The following is a 22,218-nucleotide window of genomic DNA, read 5'->3' on the forward strand; positions in this document are numbered from 1 at the left end:
ATCTAGTGTTTTTAAAGTTTGCTTATAGAGGGTTTCTATTGCTTTAAGAGTTGTCATGTTTTCTTGGGACCAGCTTGTGAAACAATATATGTGTATGTGGGAAAAGATCATGGCATGCACCGAAAGTGTGGCCGCCTCTGTGGTTAGATATGGCCTTATGAGTGTAAAGTTAGCCAGAATATATCTGATGGCATTAGCCGCCTTTTTAACATGCTTTTTAAAAGTTAGAGTCTAAAATGATACCAAAGGTATTTAGCGTCATGGAAACGCCTGCTACAGGCTCTGTCGTCAACGCAACAGGCGATGACCACCCCGACGACAGCGGTGATGAAGATAACGTTACACACCTATGGCCGTATTTGCAAGAAATGTTTTCGGATGTTGGAGTGAAAGATTCTTCCTAAAAAAAAAAACTCTCTTTCCCTTTGTTGTCAGACTTTGAATTTGATGTTTAAGAAGGTGTGAAAACCCTGAATATTATTTACTATAAGGAAGCCACAATGACGTTCATAATCAGTATCAGATACTTTAAGACTTTTACTCAAGTAATATTCTAAAAGGTGACTTTTACTTTATACAAGACTGAAAATAGTGAGAAATGTTTGTCACAATTACCCAGAGGCCAGAATATATATATAGTTTCCAGTTCATTTTCTTTCAATCAACTAATTAATAGACTAATCTTTTCAGCTGTACTTGTTAACTGTTGGGAAGTTTCATTTCATAAAACAGTTTATAAGTTCTTTGTATGTTTTGTGTCTAAAACTCTTGATCTGTAAAGTAACTAAAAACCACCAGATAAATGTAGTGAAGTATAAAGTAGCATAAAAAGACTCAAGTACCTCAAATGTGTACTTCAGCACAGTACTACGTCAGAAGTAGATCGTTACATAATGTTGGTTTAATTTTAAGGAATCGCCTCAAAACATCTACTTAAGAAATATTCAAGTTAACAAAATCGTGCATTTTCCAGATGAATTAACCATTTTTAAATCAAACTTCATTTATAAAACAAACTTCAATATTTTACACGTCATTTAGATTATAGCAAAACATTTTATAAGATCCACATGCAGTTTGTGGAACTAAAGCGGCCTGATAAATGTAGTGGAGTTGAAGTATAAAGTAGTACGAAAACAAAAGACTCAACACAAAACAAACTTTTATTCATCTTCACACTCTTTATGCATTTATTTTACAGCCAAAGTCTTTCAGTTCAACACACATACACATAATAGTCAAGAAAAGCTTCACATCTGTACAAGCTCAGGTTCAGTAACAGTTCCAGTTCTTGTAACAGAGGTCCATGAGACGAGGAACAGGAAGTTTAAAGCTGCTGCAGATTTTTAGTTTCAGATTTTTCCGTAAGCGAACACCGATAGCAGCTCCATATTTTAAGTGCACGTTTACATGCGGCAGTCACATAATTCTCCAAACCACAGATTAAGGCTGCGTTCCAGGCTTCCTTAACTCGTGTTTTCACAACCTTCTACCCGTGAAAGTGGCCTGGAACGGAAGTCAAACCCGTAACTTACTACTCGTGAACTCGTACCAGATCGTTGTACTCCCAGTTACAGTTTTTGACGTCACACACACATAAACAACAACAATGGTGACCCCTGTTGATGCTGTGCAGACGCTGGTGATTAACGGTGAGAAATAGAAAAAAAAAAATATATATATAGGCAACGTAAAGTAATTTCGCACATTGTAATCAAACCACTACACATACGATTGTGTACTACTACAGGTTATGTTTATTAAATGAAGCCCAAAATATGTCGCCGACTAGAAATCGCTAGTATCAGCTAGCCTAACCTGAACCCTGCCAACGGCTCAATGTTTAGCTAGCCAGCTTTGACTTTTATCAGACACACAAATCTGCTGTACATAAAACGTAACTAAACCGACTAGTCGTGACTCTGCCGAAGTCGTGACTTGAAGTCTGTCTGGAACGCAGCATAACGTGTGTGCAGATAAACTGTAAGATAAAGTGCATCCATCTTCCAGCAGAGAAGAAGGTTTCTCTTCAAACTTCAGTTTCTTTCCACTTTTTAATCAAACTAGAATCGTATTCATTTTACTTTATCGCAGTCAGGCAGGTAGAGATTATTTGGAGGAGTTCAACAACTGCAGTGAAGTGGCTGGTAAATGTTGGGACGTCCTGGTCTGTAGTTTACTGGAAGTCCTTTTTGGATAAAAACCTTTGCCGATTGTCGAGTATTTAGTTCAGGGCTTTGATTCACTGATTAACAGTCTTTATTATTCAGGAATCCTCGTACGATCAGGCCGTACAACTCAAATAAATACAAATAAGCAAATAAATACAAATAAGCACTTTATAAGCAGCAGTGCAAGACGCACTCAAGATATTTTACTTAAGTAAAAGTAGCAATATGAGTGTAGAAATACTCGGTTACAAGTCAAAGTCCTGCATTCAAATAAATGTCTTAACTAATTGATATATTGTGTGGCTTTATCTGTAATACACATTTATTAATTATGTGTATTAATAATCTGAATCTGTAAAGTAACTACATGTATCCAATAAACCAGAACAGTACATTTCCCTCTGAAGTGTGGTGAATTATAAAGTAACATAAAATGGAATTACTCGACTTAGACCACGTCCACCAAAACGATGCAAAACGTGCGCCTTTACACCAAAAAGTGTTTGTGTGGACGGCCCCTAAAGCTCCTGAAAATTGCCCTTAAGTAGAGTACTTGAGCAAATGTACTCGTCCTTTGACTGTAGTGTTATTCCAGCCTCCATATAAAAACATACTGAATCCTTCCTGCAGTCTCTTAAAAATGGTTTAAACTAAAACAAAAACGTGAAAACCCAGAAGACTCAACAAGCGATTGATTGCTTTAGGAAAACGTGTTAAAATATTCACGATTGTTTTTTCCCCCCCCAAAGTTGGCGCTGGTTTCTTGGAAGTTTAAAAGTGTTTGTTTCATAAAGCAGAATTTTTAACATGTAAAAGATGGAAAACAAAAAAAAAAACAAGAACTTCTTAAAGTGGAGGAACGTAAAACAGACAAGAGGAAAACTACGTTTTGTGCGTATAATATATTGCCCTGGAATATTTAACACTTGTAAAAGTACACTGAACTCTGAAGACTCTACTCGTACACCCCAAACATCTCTGGCAGCAGCTGACCGTGGCTCGAGGTACAACGCCAACTGACTGGTCAGATTTACAGCAGAATAAACACAGACAAAGAATAAATCTACATCTTAAATATATATTTCTATATAAAACTAAATAAATAACACTGACAGGTTTCAGGTCAAAGCTGAGTCCCATTAAGGTGCGGAATGATCTTAACATCGAGGAAGGAGGTGCTGGATGTTATTTCTTAAAAAGTCAGGGTGTCGGTGCAGCTAAAAGGGGCTTCGTTTAGTGCTGGGTGGAAGGTGTAGGTAGGTGTGTGTGTGTGTGTGTGTGTGTGTCTAGCTGACGGACTTGAGCCTGGCCCAGGGGTTTGTCCCACGGACGTCCAGCGGCGAGTCGTTGCTGAAGATGTGGTTGCACAGCTCCTCCAGCGGCGGCTCTGGGTCCGAGGTGGCGTACTGAGCCGCCTCCTCCACCTCCTTACGGATCGCAATGTCAATTTCCTGACGGGACAGAGAGGAGTCGTGGCGATTCAAACAGCGCCACAACACGGTGCTCTATCATAAAGTAGAGTGAGGTGAGGCTAACTGAGTGTCAATCACTGCTCATGCATTCATTCTCCCTTGTGGGGGGGAGGGGCTTAAGAGACCGTTTTGGGCTTTAGCAGAAAGGGGGGAGGGACTGAGAAGTTGATGTTAAGATTGTTTGGTTAAGTCCTGGATCTTCCCAATCCCACTAGACGGCTGAAGGGTACATTACAAAAAAGTTATTTTTTGTATAAGATAATTTTTTTGGGGCATTTCTGCCTGTAATGGAGAGGACAGCTGAGGTGTGTGTGTGTGTGTGTGTGTGTGTGCGCGTGCTCACCTTGAACTCCTCCACAGACGCCATGTTGTTGCTGAGCATGCGCTCTTTCAGCATGGTGATGGGGTCACTCTTACTGCGCACTTCCTGAATCTCCTCCCGGGTGCGGTAGCTACAGGAAGTTGCATCACAGGAAGTTGCATCACACGGTTAGAACAAACTCAAACTTCCCCGCTGGCTCATTTAACAGGAAGAGATACCAAACGCATAACATACACACGTTTTAATATTTGACTGATGATCCCATATAATATCAGCTGACAGCAATTAAAAAAATAAAAAAATTAAATGATGCAACGGTTTTCAAATTTCTAAAAAATATTCTTTAATAAATTAAAAAAAATTTAGTCGTAGCTGTTCAGGGTTAACTTTTTATTGAAGTTTGCAATTTTGTGACAGTGCAGACAAAAACACAAACAATCATGAAACTCATAAATAAGAAATAAAATATTTTAAGAAATGAAGGGAAATCCTTTCCTCATCTCTACACTTGAACCAGATAGGAAGATGAAACAGAACAGGATAAAGTCATTTAGGAGCTACAAAAAGGTTTCTCACCTGACGCCCGGGTCACTCATGCTGTGTCCATGGTAACGGTAAGTCTTCAGCTCCATTACGATGGGACCCTGAAACACACGGCCGGTCAACACTCTCTATCGGCCTATAAACAAGTTCAGGTATCGGAATCAGACAAAATATTGGTAACATCTCTAGTTAAGTTTGAGTTTTTAGAAAACAATGGAGATTCAGGGCGTGTCCTTTAGCTTCAGGATCAAAACCAAACATGCATGTGATTAGAGAAGGCTAACGTGAGGCACAGAGGGAGAAGAGGGTTCGTGGAAGTTTTGTCCTTAACTAGAGAGACCAGTTTCTCCACCAGTTTCCTGCATTTCTGATTTCATCTCCTCGTTTCTCCTCACACAGAGCAGCTCAGCTCACCTTTCCCAGATCTGCAGTGTTCTGCAGCAAACTTGAAAGCCTCTCGGACACACAGGACGTCCATCCCATCCACCTATGAGATAAACAAACAGGTCAAAACAAGCGGGGACATTGTGCTTCACAAGACATTAACAGCCTACAGTTTCAAAACCAGCTGTTTGGACCATTTATTTCATTAAGAACATCCTAGTGCAGATGTTGCTTGAAAAAAAATGGAAGTAATAACTTCAATTGACAGTTTTTCCTCCCCTTCCTGTCCAGTGAAAACCATGCATCTCCAGATGTGTTGATGTTGAATGTCTGTCATAAAGTGATAGTGTGTTCTATTAGGGATAGACAGATCATCGGCCCTGGCCGATTACCGGGCCGTTTGGCAGTTTGCAGATTATCTGTATCAGCGTCAAGGTTATAATCGTTAACGAAAACGAACGAAATGACGAAAACTAGGTGGGAAAAAAACATTGTCAACTGAAATAAAAATGAGGCATTACAAAAAGTCTGTTTACAAAACTAAAATAATCAAGTAAATGTCCTTAGTTTTCGTCTTTGTCGATCTTTCATAGAGCAAATAACCTTATCGCTCTCTGACCATGACATTTCCCGCAGACATGTATAGTTTCCGACTGGGAACCCAGAAATCCCGACATTCCACGTCAAACTGAACACAACATAGTCCGTGCCCCTCGCCTGGCATCATGGCGGCACCTATACGACTGTCAGATAAAGTGCCTTGCAGTGGAAGGTGGTAAAATATGTGGTCAATTTATTACAGGGAAAAATCCCACGAATTTGAAAGTACATTTGAGAAGCGCACACAAGCTAGGAGGCTAACCTAGCTTACCTTAACAAGGTAGAGGTGAACGCAAAGCCCTCTTTCCCCGAAACAGAAGCCAACCCCGGTAACGTTACAGGCATGGATGTATGGATACAGGGCCAGGCAGCATGACGGAGACAACAGCAGGACAGAGAACACTACAGGAGGGCTTTCACCAGCGACCTGACAGCTGCTGGTTAGTACATACGCAGGAACACCAAAAGCGGGAGGAAGCGTGGGTTAATGTGTGTTGATACTGGGATGTCTACACAACTGTGTGACTCCATTGACTTCAAAAAGTTCCCCACTTTACTCGAACCAAAGTTCAAACCACCATGTCTGTCTTCTTTAGTCTGTTGGCCATTTAGGTTTTTTTCCTGGAACACGTCACTTACACATTTTGCACTCACTGCAGCGTCTTGTGTAGACCGTTTACATATTTATGACCATATGTAGGCTACATTTTATTTACTGGTGTTATTGTTGAATACATATTTCTAAAATCGTATGATGTTTTTGTTGAGTTATTACACAATACTTTTTCTGATCTTTTTGAATCCCGACAACACATTACATAAGACCAAAACTAATAAAAACTAAGCATTTTCAAAAAACTAAACTAGCAAACCAGCTTTAAAAACTAACTAAAACTAAACTGAATTTGAAAACAAAAAGTCAAAACGAAAAAATTAAAAAACTAATGAAAAATGCAAAACTATAATAACCTTGATCAGCGTTTTATTTGCCCGATAAAGTATCAAATTAATGAATTAAAAAGTGGCTCGGCTCCAGCTCTGTCCCTCTGCTTCGGATTCACTCCCCACTGAGTCTGACTTAATGCCCCCCCCCCCCCACAACACTGACTGACTCTTACTGGGTATTATGTTCAAAGTTTCTAATTCATTAAATAATTACTTAAAGCATTTAAACAAAAGGTTTGCGTTGGAGTTTGTAACATTCCAAAATCTTAATTTTGACTTAAAGATTTTCATTTTCAATGTAAATGCATATCGGCTCCAAAATAAAATCGGTATCAGCCTTATAAAAAACTGTATGGTCGTCCTTATGTGTCGTTTCTTGAACACACAGGGAACTAGTGATCGACCAATACAGTTAGTAGATTTATATTTATTATAGATACATGGTTCTCACAGGACAGCTCCGCTCCAAACATGTGATGATCTTTTAGAATATGATGCATTGCTGTAGATTAAAACTACCCAACAATATTTAAAAAGGAGTTAAAATGAGCACAACCTTAAAAATCTACAGCAGGGAAATGCAACAGACACATGAATGCAGCAGGAATATGAATCCAGAAACATCAGATATGATAAATGACGGGGAACATTTGTGCGCAGTATCATACATGAGCGTCAGACAGCTGTATGGATGCTCACACCTGCAACTGCCAGGGCGGACTGTTAGCCTCGTCCTGTTCTAGTCTAGGTCCATACAGGCCAGCTGCAGCGTACGGTCCAACGGACACACTGCAGCTACCGCCCAAGACCCCGATGCTGAACCCTGCTGCAGCTTTACGTCCGATTGATTTTATTTGACCCTTCCGTTATAAAAGATACGATACAGCTTTGCACCATACATAAAAACTGCAGAGCAAGTGGCAGCAGATCAAGCATCAATCATCACATCCATACATATACTAGATCCATCAAGACAATACAGTAATAAAAAAAATACCAAGATTGGCATCCGAGCCATTTTTTTTTCAGTGCCTGCTTAAAACCTCCTAAACAAGGCTTGTTGCTACATACAAAAAGGACTCCTTACCTAAATTACTCTTAAGTCTAGGAGGTACAAAATCAGTAGAGCTGCCCCTGGTGGAGTAGCTGTGAACATCTCTCACTATTAAAATAATTGATTAAATATTTGGGGATTGCCCTATGCACAGTCCTTTGTACCATGCACAGGTGAATCTGAGAGGGTCTCTGCTGTGTTTTTGTCTCACTCTGATTCCTGGTATGAAGTCTCCTCTCTTGTAGTAGTCGGTGCTGGCTGACGCTCTCTCCACCGACGTCCCCATACCGTACTGGTTGTTCTCGCAGGTGAAGATGCACGGCAGCTTCCACAGGGCGGCCATGTTGAACGACTCAAACAGCTGGCCCTGATTGGATCGGAGAGAACAGACAGGGGTTGGGTTGAGCAAAGGTATCCATATTCATCAATTCTGGGATTTTAAAAGAGCTCTGTAGGATATTTACCTGATTGGCAGCCCCGTCTCCGTAGAGTGCGACACACACCTGATTGTTGCCTTGGTACTGGCAGGCCAGGGCGATGCCGGCTCCTAAAGGAACCTGGACAATTCACAGCATTATCCAAATGTCTCGTAAACAACCTTTTTTTTCGCCGTCCATCGTTCAGCCTCTGTCAAAGTCTGTTTGTACAGAGTTTAAATTTGAGGCTTGCATTATGTGGACGCGACGCGCCGACAGTTTTGTCGTCATTACATTAGAATTCCTCATAAGGGAGACAGAAACTACGCACTATTGCTTTAACTAAATTATAAAACCTGCAGTTTATTTCTCTAAGATTACGTTGAAAGATCAGTTTGGTAGAATATTAAGGCTCAGCTGGTTAAGAGAGCTTAGTTCTCCATTGGAAAATGTTTTCTTGAAATGTGAAGATTCCTGTGCAGCGCTATCCAAATGTCTTGTAAACATCCTTTTGTTTTTTTCCGTTGGCCTCCGTAGAAGTCCGTTTGCTTTCATTTTTTCTCCACTCTCTTAACGACAGTCGATAGAAAACCTTTTCTGGGACCACAGAGAGCTTTAGGAGGCGAGTACTACGTACAATTTATATTGTTTTTGGCTGAACTATTCCTTATATCATCATCATGCCTCATGGAGACCACCTTATTGACGGTAGATAATATATCACAAGTAAACAGGTTAAAATTTTGTTTTGGTGCAGAATGTTTCCTGTGCTGTGCGTTTACCTGCGCTCCCACAATGCCGTTGCCTCCGTAGAAATGTGGAGCGTACATGTGCATCGAGCCTCCCTTTCCTTTGGCCACACCGCCTCTACGACCTGAGGAGGAATGAAGAGTGACGGCTCTGCAGGCGTGTCAAAAAGGTACGATTCCTCCACTCTCTGATTTTAAAAACGTCCCTCTCACCTGTGAGCTCGGCCAGGATCTCTTTGACGGCGATACCGCGGGTGTACGTGTACCCGTGGGCGCGGTAGGCGGTGATCAGGTGATCCGAGGGGTTGATGGCCGCCTCGATGCCCACGGCACATGCTTCCTGCAGGAGAAGACCAACAGGTAGAAGAACAGGGGTTTAACTCACAAAACAGTCATTTGATTTGTGTGTGTAAAGTGTTCAGATTAAGCTTTTTGGCTCCCCCCCTTTCCATTATTGTGTTATACATCTTTTTTGTGCATGTTATAGGTTCAAAGTGAAAAAGTCCAAAGTCCCCCCCCAAAGGGACTTACCATCTCCAACAGAAAACACTGTTCACAAACTGCTCCAAACAGCTCTATTGTAGTCCAGCCTTTACTTCAGAGACAAACGTGGTCACTTTGGAACACACGTTATAATGCTCGCCTAGCTGCTAGCATGGCACGCCCTCATACTCTGCTTCTGACTGGCTAGTAGTCCTTACCTAGCTACTGAGCATGTGCGACTCCCAACAAAGATGGAACAGAAGTGCGATGCCTCACTCTGTAGCTAAAACAGAGAGCTCAACACACAGGGTGAAAAGAGGAGCTGCAGCAATGTGCAGTACAACAAAAATATGGCGTTTTCGGAAAATTAAACCATGTAAACCTATTCTGGTACAACCTCAAAATACAATTCTGAACCTGAAAATCAGCATAATATGAGCACTTTAACTCCGATGTCAGCTCCAGGGAATAACAGCCTGTAAGAGTGGTGGGGTGGTTTCCTGGTGAAATCACGGAAGAAGGGTTCGATAATAGGGGTATTCCCACTTCTGTAAAACCGGGTGACTAAGAAAGACTTTTTTTTTTTACTCGTTGCTCAGGGCTGGCACGCTATGGGACACTCTGGACGGACTCAGCCCATCCCCTAATCTGGACCTTTCTGTGTGGTCTCACCTGTCCATCATACAGGTGACAGAAGCCTCTGATGATCTTCTGTTTGTAGAGCTGATCAGCTTTGAGCTCCATGCGCCTCACGGTCTGCATGATGCGGTAGTACTGCAGCCCCTGCTCCCGAGTCAGCTCCGCCTTCAGCGGGGGACCCTCCTCCAGACGGTGCACGTCACATTTCTACGGGGAGCGAACAGCCAGGAGAAAGAAAATGTTATTTAATGGTTTAAAAAAAAAAGAGAGGCTTTTTTAGGCCTTTATTTCCACACAACAGCTGAAGACATGAAAGGGGAGAATGAAATGCAGCAAAGGGCAGCAGGTCGGAGTCGAACCCGCGGCGCCGAGGAGTAAACCTGTCTATGTGCGCCCACTCTACCAACTGAGCTATCCCGGCCACGTGTCTCCCAAAATTAAAATGGTGATTACTCACTAGCTGAGTTTGTAGCATTAAAACATTTTTCTGTGCAGTCAGGTTTGATCTTTGTTTTCGACTAACCTTGATGTCAAAGGTCGCCTGAGAGGTGAAGTCAGCGAAGGAGCGGGAAACCACAGCTCTGGTACCCTGGTGACCAAAAACGAAAATCAAACTGTGTGTCATTAAGACACACACACACACACACACACACACACACACACACACACAGGGCTGCCCTCCTCTTCACAGCAGGTGGTGGAGGAAGGTAAGTGGGGCTAAGAGGTGTTGGTGATCAGGTTGGGGGGGGTAATTTGGGAGTTCACCCTGGACTGGATTACAACAGCGGTCTGTGATGTAGGGAAGTCAGTAACAGGGTGGGAGAATAACACCAGCCGAGTCTCTCAAAAAGCCTCGTATCCATTAAGCGGTCTGGTTCAGCTCAGTTTTGAATTCGTCAGAAGTTGTGGATGGTACCAATAGAACGGCTCCACTCCCCTCCGGTTTCTCCGTTACCCCTCTGTTGAAGTACAGAGCTCAGCACACAGACTCTCTGTACTAATGAAATGGACCACAGTCTGGTAGGACCAGGCTAGAGGACCAGAGTCTGGTAGGACCAGGCTAGAGGACCAGAGTCTGGTAGGACCAGGCTAGAGGACCAGAGTCTGGTAGAAGGTTTTGCTGCTTTTCTCTACTTTGTAATTTTTTTATATTTTTTGGGTCAAACAAAATAAATATCAGAAAATGTTAGCTTGGGCTCAGAAAATCTGTGATCTGACATTTAGACTAAACAATGAAGAATCTATTAAGCCAGAAAAAAATATAAGACATTCATGGATAGAAATGAGTAATTGTTAGTAGTAATTGTTAGTTGCAGATTTAGTTTTACAGTGAATGCATGAAATGATAAATGCAGGTGACTTAAAGACAAACGCACAAATGTGATTTTCTGTTTTAAAAAGATGAGATTTCCATATTTTACATCTTCAGTTTGTGATTTCATACATTTCCCAGAAACAAGACCAAAAGATATAAAAGACCCAGAACCGAGAGACTGACGGTGCAGTGCCATTCGCTGTTATTGAAAGCGGCCACAGCGGCTTGTAAACACACAAGGTAAAGTCCCCCACCCGTTAGTGATCAGACACACATTAAGGATGCTACTCATGTTCTTACTGGTGTGTCTAGCTGGTCGGCCTGGGCGCTAACTAACTGTGCAGCAGGCGCTCTAGTACTGACTGGTGGTGGTTTAGGTGGTTGCCGCTGGGCCTGGGCCTGTGCGAAGGCGGGCGCCGCCGGTGGCGAGGTTACATTGACGTACTCTGACAGGTCAATCAGCAACTGGGGGAACACAGGAGCCAACCAATCAGAGCACAGCCAGAGGAGCTCTACAGAGTCTACAGGTGAGAACAGCAGCAGCTAAACGGAGAATGGATACACACACACACAGGATGACTTCTACAGGCTAAAACAAGCAGAAACACACATGGAGTTTGGCACCAGCCCAACAGTGTCTACACTTCAGTCATTTCTTTAAATTGGCACGACATTTTGAATGCCTTTAACATCTGTATTAAGGTATCTGTGCTGTAAACATCTGGTTGTTTAACACAATTGGGCGGGGGGGGGGGAGAAGAGAGAGAAGAAGAAAAAAAAAAGAGATACATTTATCCATATTATCCACTATCTACTTTTAACTGGTCTGACAAAAAAATAAATATAAAGTAGCTGATCAATATAATTGTTAGGTCATGTGTACCATTTTAATCAGAGTGTGTTATGAGGACACCTGGAGAAGTTGTGGTTGTTGATCTTAATAAATACACATTTTATTTATGTAGCAAAAATGACAAATCTCAAATGATGAAATTGTTATGGGCTTATTTTTGACACGAGTGTAATATCCCCAAAGACAGACTTTTCAGGAGATTTCTTTAACTCTCTCTCTCTCTCTCTCTCAGATAACGGAGGTTAAACCGTGCTATCACAGATTATATTAATAACATAATGGGGTGAAGAAAAGAAAAAACACGAGACTGATGTTTGAAATGGACATTTTCAATTAAAGCCAAATAATTAAAAGGAAAATTACACTAAAACAGTTGAGTTTTTGCAGATTGGTAGCATTCTAAGTAAGAGGAACGATAATGTAAGACCGATTGGGTTTCATTTTCCTGGTTTAGAAGCACTTTAGAGGAGCTCCTTAAGGCGCCGACGCATCAACCCGATTATCGGCCGCTGGACCGTGTGGCGAGGTCGGTGACTCCAGTCTGTTCGGTGTGTTCCGTGCCGTCGTCAGTCGGACGAGCCGTCGGCTTTAATTTGGGCCGATTTGACATGTAGAGTCGGCCAGTGGGCGGTCGGACTCAATGACCAATCTGATTGGTGGAGCGCTAGCCCTTGACTAGCGAATCAGCGCACTTATGTTAAAACACTTACCTGAAATGACGAGCGGGATGAGTGTGAAGAACGCCTCTCAAAATCTTTTAAACTGACCTTTGATCTGAAATGAAGACAGATTCAGCAACTGCACGGCCCATTTCTCGCTAAAAATGTTTCAGGAAACACGTTTCGGTGAACTATTTTCTTAAAATACGAGATCGTATTTCGAACGAGCCGCCATTATGGCCGGCTTTGAAATTTGGGGGAGAAGCTAGACCCACGTGACGTGTTCGTAGATTCCGGTTTTGATTTTTTTTGGGGTGACAATACAGATTAGCACCGCCTGCTGTTATGGAGACGTATTACGTCTCGTGCAGAACGTTCGCTCCAGACTTTCGGACCGACGAGAGCCGAATGATCAGTCCTTTCCTGCCGACGGTCGGGCGTCAGGTTGGTGTGTCAGAGCCTTTAGGAAAGTGCAGAGGGAAGGAAGCGTAGGACCGGACCTACAGACAATCATCAGCAGGGCAACGAGCTGCTTACCTCGGACACTGTTTGGGCTCCCTAGGGTTCAGGCGAGGGGAGAAGGGGGAGAGGAGGGAGAAAAGCAAGAAATGAATAGGGATTGTTGTGCATGTTGTGCAAGAGTGAAGGAAGAGGGAGTGGAAGCCGGAGAGCGAAAGCAAAGAGTTTTGCTTTTCCAACACAAAGCTGTAAAACAACAGAGTTCCTACAGTCACGTTTGTTTTTAGTCTTAGTCTCAAAGTTTGTTAAAAACTAAATAACAGAAGTATCCTCCTTCAAAAGTATATATGCGTACTGGTTTTATCCAATTAGAGCTGAAGTTTGCCAAATTAATTCAAAAGACTGTAGGATCTCTGCTGCCACTGAAACACAACACAGACAACATGCTGTTGCCAAGGCGATGGCTTTTGCTATTGACTAATCACAGTGATTAGGGATGCACTGATGCGTTTTAACTGAACCCAATATCTTCCAATTCAATTGATATTCACTGTTGTATAAGCTTCTGTGCAAACGCATAACAGGTTTTTACTGACATGACTGTTCGTTGCTTTGAGCATCAATTTAATCGTTTTATTTCATGTAATTTGCTGTATGAGTTTTTTGTGATTGTTGCGGGAAAAGATCCTCGATTATGCAGCACGGTTTCTTAAAAAAAATGCGATGGAATATGCGGGATATTTATGCAATTTTATGTGATGAAATTGCAGGAACTTGCAAAAACTGCAGTTTGCAGCTTTTCGATGATGTTCACGTCGCATAATTACGTCACTTCATAACATTCCCATGGCAACAGGGGAAAATGGCTGCTTGTGTGAAGTAAACGCAACATTTTTCAACTTTTATATTTTTTGCTAAATATGCGGACTTTGGCTGATTATGACCCATATATAACCCAAGTGTTCTTAATTCGGCAGTTAAGGGGGAATTTAAAACTGTCCGAGTCAGCAGGGTAACATCATTTACATTGCTGAGTGACTGATCCTCAGTTTTTTGAACCTCTTACTGTATTGAAAGTGTGTGCGTCATTAAGGTAAATTATGTCTAAAACACACTTTTAGATTTGTGAAAGCTTTTTTGTCTTTATGACAACGCAATAAAGGGAGATTTCAGTTTTTTTTCTTCATATGTAGACCACATTAAACCAGGTCCAGATCCCAAACCACTATACCTAGACTTATCAAATCTGGACTAAATAATCCCTGGACCTTGGCTGCTGCCTTGGGCCTGTTCGACGCCCACTGCTACTATTATTAGTCGTATTTCTATAATGATTATATTTATGTATTATTTCGTTCTCTCTGCATAAACCTAAGCTACATTTAGCATTGTGTTCGTTTTAAACACAGATATTGGTCAGTATTGATCAAATCATTGCATCCCAATCAGTAAAAGCTTTTTATAGGAAGGGCCCCCCCATCACAGACACACAGACTAATTAAAGATCAATTATAGAGACAGAAAGTCAAATGAAGACACCGAGAGTCTGTAGCTCCTCAGTTCAGCCATGCCCTTATTTAAATGACCTTTTTAGTCAACACTAAGCAAACACAAATTATATACATTATATATTTGACCACCACATGCAAAATGCAAAACCAGAGATAGCCTAGCTAGCCCATGTGGCTAATATTGCTACCTGCTCACAAGGTCAGCCCCAAGGCAAACAAACCCAGGCTAGCTAACTGTTAGCATCGCTCACAAGCGGCCCGCAGCTCGACGTTTACCCCCAAAACACTCACCACATTCCTGCCAGTGATCCTACAAAGTGCGTTAGAGATAATGGTTAACATATTTTTCATGCTACTGAACGACAAGCCGGCTCTGAAGGGATTAAAAAGGTGGACGGTAATCGCTGCTGTTAGTGCTAAATCCGTGTTAGTGTCCGTCTGCGAAACGGCCCCGGGTGAACACTGGCTGCACCGAACATTGGTTCCTCCGAGGTTTATATAGCTGCCCGAAATGCATTTTAAAATGTAATTTAATACAAAAAACATTTTTTTTTTTTTAAACTTGAAAAACTTGGGGGAAAAAAACTGATTAAACACAATTAAAAATGTATAAACAAAGGATAAAAACATTAATGCAAACCAAAAGTAGTAACACCTGGGAAGTCATTAGGATTAAAGCAACACATTTGAAGTGCTACAGGCAAGATTAAAGATTACAAAGCAGGATATTTTCAATTCTTCTGTGTTATTTCCTCAAACTTGACAAAAGCTCCATTTAGGTTTTAGATTATATTTACCCACCAAAGGTCTCTTGTATCAAACAAAATGAAAGCAAAGACACGAGGACGACTGTGAAGTCACGATAAATAAGAATTCCTTTATTGCATTTGAGTAAATACAAGACATAAGGCCAGAAAAATGCTCCCTCCTCCGTCTCACAGCAGCCTGACACATTCAGAATAAAGCTTCCCATTCATCATACAATAAAAGTAAAGAAAAGTTGTGTGCGTATAAGCGACAGTGGAATATAAAAACCGTAAAGCAATCAGGAATAAATGAGGTTATGACAAGGCCAGGAAAATGTTTAGATGTTGAGAAATTGTAAACGCTGACTGGCTGTCAAACGAGCCGCCTGGTTGTTGTAACCCAGGTTACAACTGTGAAAAAAAGAGTAAATAAAATATACAGTAAACGATATCAGAACACATAAAGTAACAGGAATCAAACATGGTTACCATGTGGAGTCTGTAAGGTTTAACAAGGCGTGATGTAAAAAGGATGTATACTGTATTAAGTGCATTTATTCTGACCTCCGACACACACACACACACACACACACACACACACAGTTTTGGCAGGCAGCAGACATGTTGCTCTCAGGGCTCCACAGTCTGATTGAAGTGTCTCTTCCCGTCCAGGTAAAGCATTGACTCTGTCACAAAAACACAAAAACAACAGCATCAAATATCTCAGATTGTAACGTAATCTGACAATTCTTCAACCTGCAAGAGTCAGAAGGTTTTGTCATCTTTTTAACTTTTCATAAAAAACAAAAGGAGAAAAAAAGCATTCATTTTTGTCTGTTTCCTGAGAGTAACAGCCCCAATTTCACCCAATATTTCCCAAACCCCATACAGTGTTCATATTTACCAGTGTGTATAAAAAAGGCCAGTAGTGGAAAAAGTATCAGATCTTTTACTTCAGTAAAAGTAGAAATACTCTACTATAAGTAAAAGTCCTGATAAAAAAAAACAACAACAACTGAGACATCATTTGAGATTGCAAGAAAAACAGATGGAAGAAAAGTTGGACAAATGGACATTATTCAAGACACAAAACAGCTAAGAAGACTACAGAGAGGACAACTGATTTAGTGGATGAAACTGAGGACACATTTTCACTTGGTATTAAAATCCGATCTGAGTGATCCGATCACAAGCGGACAGGTTTAAGTACAGGTGTGTTCCCACCTTTCTCCAAATGCATCCTGAGTGACTACTTGTTAAGGAGCTTACACACCAACCAGACTCTGTGTGTCAGCGCCCTTAGGATCTTAGTTCTGCTCTATATGCAAACAAGCCTGTACACCATTTCCATTTGCATATAGGCGCTGTGTGTGTGTGTGTGTGTGTGTGTGTGTGTGTGTGTGTGTGTGTGTGTGTGTTCACCTCCGTATGTCATTGGGATGATGTTGGGGACGCCGCGGTCAGAAATGAAGGTGAAGTGGAAGACGTTGGTGGTGTTGTGCTGGCGGGTCAGAGGGTCAAACACCTCGCTGTGAACTCTGACCTGGATGTGATTCCCCTGTGTGTAACACACCTGAAAATACAAACACACAGAAAAGCTGTGTGGTCAATCACTGAGAAACAATCACACACACACACACACACACACACACACACACACACACACACACACACACACACACACACACACACACACACACACACACACACACACACACACACACACACACACACACACACACACACTGTTACGTTTTCCTTTTTAAGCGGCGTTTTGAAACAAAAACAATCTCTGTCCATGCAAGAGTTTTAGCTCCAGTAGCAGAACTAATCTCCGTCTGTATTAACACGTCTGACATCAACAACATTTCAAACCAAAATCGAGGCAGCAGTGTTTCCAAATGTCTCCGTTTTAGGGGCTCGGAAATACCGGCGAAGTGTGGACGCGTAGTGGTGTGGAAGTAGCCTTAAGCCTTCAATTTCCCCTAAACAATCAAACCTGCGATGAGAGCAGCAGCAGCGAGCCGATGTCCACGGGTTTCTGGAAGAGGATATCATCAACAGCCACCAGATTGGGTCGACATCCTCTGCAGCGCACACGCACACACACACACACACACACACACACAAGCACTTTAACATCTTAAGCTTAAAAGTGATATTCTGCTTTTAAACATGAGGCACTTTCTCTCTCCAGCATCATCTTCTCTTAAAAAGCTCTCACCCGAAGGAGCAGGCGTTGGCCCAGCCCAACTCGTAGGCTTTCCTCATCAGAAAACCTCCAAATATCCTGTTGAAGATGTTCCTCTCCTGGCACACACACACACACACACACACACACACACACACACACACACACACACACACACACACACACACACACAGTTATGAGAGGGTCTGTAAGGTTTAGCAAGGCATGATGTAAAAAGGATGTATACTGTATTAAGTGTATTTATTCTTCTCAATTGACCTCCGACGCGCACGCACACACACACACACACAAAAACCGGGGAAGTTATGAGGAACACTGGCCACCGTGATAAGCCAAGGCCCATGCCATTAAACGCTGTGGTTCCAAAATTGAAATGATTCCTTCATTGTGTTTGATCTGTTTCCCTCCTGCCCTCACTTTTCCTAAAACCTCCTCTGCAAATGTCTATAGGCTGTTATATAATGATAGAATTACATTTAGAAAACCCGAATAGATTAGTTGTTTTTTTTCATGCAAAAAGCTGCCTTTAGTCACCAGGAGTATCGCAGATTAACGTTGCTACTCTCCTCCGGCAGCCGGATTGATGCATTCGCATAACGGCCCTAATGGTGCACTGAGATAATGAATGGGACATAGAAACTACTCTGCATACCACCATTCAACATTCAGCTGGCACATGCACTCGCAACAAAACAAAAGGAGGATTGTACGAGGTGTAAACGATTTGTTCGCTCACAGAAACCTCCTCCGAGGTTTTGTGTTGAAGTAAACGACACACGGCGCAAAGATGGAGAAATAAATACAAATGCTGAGGAGGATTTCCTGTTGTTCTTTTCTTTAGACAAATGTGATATTGTAATCATTCGCAACATCATTTCTGATTATATTTACCTTTTAGTTTACTTGCCAAAATAAAAATGCCGAAATTGATTGTTTTTTTTAAGTGGAAATTGGTTCACACCTTTTAGGTTTTAAGATGCTTACAACTCAGATAAACAGACAACAGATCAAATCAATTAGCTTCACTTACCAGCATTCACGTAAAACCAAAATATTCTATTGACAAAACAGAGCAAACTAACCAAACCAAGTCAGCAATTGTTTGAGATTTTGTTCCATAGGCTACGGTACTTTCGCTTTGCCATGGACTACTACTGCAACGAGTTGCATGAAAATATATTTTCTAAAAAATAAATAGCACATTTTACGCCGCTAAGACCATACCAGCTGGGGTGCCTGGGCAGCTCACCTGGTTCAATTACGACCTGCGGCCCTTTGCTGCATGTTTGAGTTGTCCTATCAATAAAGACCTAAAATGCCAAATAAATAATCTTTAAAAAAAAAAGGAAAAAAAAGACTATACTTGTCTACCTATGTCTTACGTAGGTTCAAGCTGTAGGATAAGCTACCTGGCTGTGTGTGCAGGCCGGTATCCATTGATGTTCTTGCAGCTATTGAGATGGAAACGTAGTGCTATAGAGGCAACGCGTTAACAGCCCATCAGCACGAACAAGAGGATACAGATGCTCTTGGGCGTGGGATTTAGAGAAAAGAGTACCCCAAAAGAGCCTGACGGACCCAGTGTTAAGCCTCGTTTCCACCAAGCAGTCCGGTTTAGTTCAGTTCGTTACACATTAGAACGGTTATTCTTGCGTTTCCATTTTCAAAAGTTCCCAATGGTACCAATAGAACCGCGCTTAAGGCTCTACAGTAGTGCGTAACTTTTTGATATTAATAAACGTCTGTTACATTCAAGCCATTATCAAATGAGTTGCTACAAAGCTAATTAAGACTATCAGCTCCACACAACTCTCTGTTTCTCAGTATGACTATGTTCAGAAGGTTGTGGCGTCCGGTGACTTTTGGCACAGAAACTCAAGTGAAGACCTCTTCTGAAGGGTCCATCATGTTATTTTAATCCTCCGCGTCCTCCTTGGCTACTAGCAACTGTGTGGAGGAGGGGAAGGCTTGTATCATGTGGACGCGCCGACAGTGTTGCTGTCATTACTTAGAATTCCTCATGGGGGCGACAGAAAATACGCACTATAGCTTTAAGAGTACGGTCTGTGGTGGAAACGCAAAACATATCTAGTGTGTAGTACGTGTCCTACTGTTCTGAAGGTACTTAACAGAGAGCGTTTGATGGAAACGCAGCTTTAGTGGCAGGTGGATTTTAGGATGAACTGAACAGACTGTGGTGGTTCCATCAAATGTGAGAAACAAAACCAAACTTAAAGCACTGTCAAAGTAAAAATAATGTAGGGTAGAATTTCAGCTATTTCTCTGTTATGGCGCTGACACACCGAGCCAATAATCATCCGCTAGACAGTCTGGCGAGGTCAGTGACTCCAGTCTGTTCGGTGTGTCCCGTGCCGTCGTCCGTTGGAGGGGCTGTCGTCCTTCATTTTAGCTGATTTGACATGTATAATCGGCGGGGCGGACACTGCCGGCAGTCGGACTCAAATGACCCATCTGATTGGTGGAGAGCTAACCCAGAAACTCTCTCAAAATCTGACGAAATTCTTTTAAACTGACCTTTGTTGATCTGAAATGAAGACAGATTCAGCAACTGCACGGCCTATTTCTCTCTTCAAATGTTTTCAGAAACACGTTTCGGTGAACTATTTTAGTCCAATATGAGATCGTATTCTGAACAAGCCGCCATGACAGTCTGGCTTTGAATATCCTGGAGAAACCAGACCCACGTGACGCGTTCGTCCAATCAGATGCCGGTTTTCATTTTTGGACGACAATACAGATTAGCGCCGCCTGCTGTTATGGAGACGTATTACGTCTCGTCTCTTCGGTGTGTTCTGAGGAACTTTTTTTGACCAACTCGGGGAGACTGATCAGTCACACTGCCTTTTCTACCGAGGGTCGGCCGTCTGGTCGGTGTGTCCGCAGCTTTAGAAGACATAAAGAAGCTGTTTCCTGCTCTCACCTGAGGGTGGCAGATCTCCAGTCCTTTCACTTTGGCGTCTTCCATCCACACTGAGTTTGGAGGCAGAATTCTGCTGCGGAAACTGACCGTCCTGCAGATGAAGAAGAAGAGGAAGACACAAAGAAATATTGAATACAGTGTACCTTAAAATAAAACACAAAACAATCAAAAACTTTCGTAATTATACCACAGCCTGGGCACAACCCTGCAAGCTCCCACATCCTTTGAGTGTGTACAAAATAAGTATTACATGCTGCAGCAATTAGGTGTTAAAGCCAAACTGTAGAAATATTTTGGGACAAAAATCTTCTTAGCCGATGTTAAACCGATACCTCAGATACCAGACTTTTACATAAACAAGGATTTTTTTTTTTTTTTAAAGATTTTTTTGGGGAGCATTTCAGCCTTTAATGGAAAGAACAGCTAGATATAATATGGGAGAGAGAGAGGGGGATGACATGCAGGAATATTGTCACAGGTCGGACTCGAACCCTGGACCTTCTGCGTCGAGGTATACATCTCTATATATGTGCGCCTGCTCTACCAACTGAGCTAACCCGGCCACAGAGAAACAAGGATTATTATTGTCCCCATTTGGAGGATGATTTGACATTTAAGGCTCCCATTATCTGAGTCATACTTTGTGTCCAGCGTGTTGAGGAACAGACTGTGTACGATCTTCCTCTCCTCGTCGGTGGGCGCCACCTTCAGCAGCGACGCAGTGCTCAGAGCCACACGGCGGGATTTATTAGCTGGAAAAACACACAAATAGACAACACAGAGACAAGAGAGGACAGCAAAGGTTGGCATAAAACGGACAGCGTGATCTTATCGTAACTAAGAGAATGTCAAGCTCTCATACCTTCTCCTTCCTGGAAAAGTTTCTCCTCCTCTGGACCTTCAGGCTTCAGTGGATTTACAAAAGCTGCCCTGAAACAAAGAAGAAGACGAAAACGTTTAGAGAGAACAAACAGCAACGAGGAGGAAGAGAGAGAAGAGAGTGGACCTTTGTAGACTCAATGCACTCAGTCATTTTTCATGTAAACGTTTTCATAGTTCCAGATTTGCTGCTTTTCCGTTTAACAATGTTAATCATTTGAATGTATGAGTAATACTGTTGAGATTAGGACAAAACAAACCTCCTCGTTTCATGGAACTCTCTGTTCTTTACAATAAAGTTGAGCTTGTACAGATATGAAGATTTAGTTTACTATTTAGTTATGTTCGTTTCTTTAAACCAAAACGTAGCAGTGTAGATGTAGCCTAAATGTACTCTTTAGACTTTGTGAAGAGCTTGCAGTGAGTGTCCTACCTCTTGTTTTCTGGATCCCGTGCCACCATGACAAATGTAGCATCCAGAACCGGGGTATACTCTCCATTAACGTACTGAAAGATGGGTCACATGATGAGATTCTTCCTGTTGCTAATCTAAAACGTTTGTCTTTGTTGTTATTTCTGTAGAGTTTCTGCGCTTCACTTACAAGCAATCACAAGTTAATGTCAACACATACGCACGTGTGTACATAAATGTTTGTATGTGTGTGCGTTAGGGCTGCACAATTAATTGCAATTTTATCGAAATCGCAATATGGACTAGTGCAATATCCAAATCGCAGGGGGGGGGGGGGGGCAATATGGCAGGCGGGGCCCCATTTTTGTTAAAGGCTAAATATGTGTCAAACCATTCTGACTGAAGTAGGATGGTGCTGCAGAGACGTCCCGGCCTACAAATCCTATCCTACAG

General features: G+C 42.0%; 2 protein-coding genes across 10 annotated transcripts in view; both read right to left on the bottom strand.

Annotated features, from left to right (window-relative positions):
* Positions 1–1,145: 1,145 nt before the first annotated feature.
* On the bottom strand, positions 1,146–15,033 carry pdha1b (pyruvate dehydrogenase E1 subunit alpha 1b). Of its 7 annotated transcripts, none has more exons than XM_078280426.1 (13): positions 14,867–15,033; positions 13,143–13,163; positions 11,394–11,558; positions 10,302–10,367; positions 9,812–9,985; positions 8,870–8,996; positions 8,690–8,781; positions 7,956–8,048; positions 7,703–7,858; positions 4,925–4,995; positions 4,542–4,610; positions 3,987–4,095; positions 1,146–3,622 (listed from the first exon to the last, which is right to left on the bottom strand). In XM_078280426.1, the coding sequence occupies exons 1-13, from the start codon at positions 14,924–14,926 to the stop codon at positions 3,458–3,460; spliced, it is 1,368 nt and encodes a 455-aa protein (XP_078136552.1). In that variant the 5' UTR covers positions 14,927–15,033; the 3' UTR covers positions 1,146–3,457. The 7 variants fall into 7 exon arrangements, with proteins under 7 accessions (XP_078136552.1, XP_078136550.1, XP_078136553.1 ...); XM_078280424.1 differs by having other exon boundaries at positions 11,394–11,636; XM_078280427.1 differs by lacking the exon at positions 13,143–13,163.
* A 399-nt stretch (positions 15,034–15,432) lies between these two features.
* acot9.1 (acyl-CoA thioesterase 9, tandem duplicate 1) overlaps positions 15,433–22,218 on the bottom strand; it is an 18,474-nt gene continuing 11,688 nt past the window's right edge. For all 3 annotated transcript variants that reach the window (XM_078280356.1, XM_078280355.1, XM_078280354.1), the window contains 8 exons: positions 21,787–21,860; positions 21,337–21,404; positions 21,115–21,226; positions 20,475–20,565; positions 17,546–17,631; positions 17,321–17,408; positions 16,744–16,894; positions 15,433–16,007 (listed from right to left, as the gene is read on the bottom strand). In XM_078280356.1, the coding sequence (XP_078136482.1) occupies positions 15,952–16,007; positions 16,744–16,894; positions 17,321–17,408; positions 17,546–17,631; positions 20,475–20,565; positions 21,115–21,226; positions 21,337–21,404; positions 21,787–21,860 (726 nt within the window). In that variant the 3' untranslated portion in view covers positions 15,433–15,951. The remainder of the gene's footprint in view (positions 16,008–16,743; positions 16,895–17,320; positions 17,409–17,545; positions 17,632–20,474; positions 20,566–21,114; positions 21,227–21,336; positions 21,405–21,786; positions 21,861–22,218) is intronic.

The sequence above is a fragment of the Sander vitreus genome, chromosome 22 (assembly GCF_031162955.1).
Source record: "Sander vitreus isolate 19-12246 chromosome 22, sanVit1, whole genome shotgun sequence".
Lineage (NCBI taxonomy): Eukaryota > Metazoa > Chordata > Actinopteri > Perciformes > Percidae > Sander > Sander vitreus.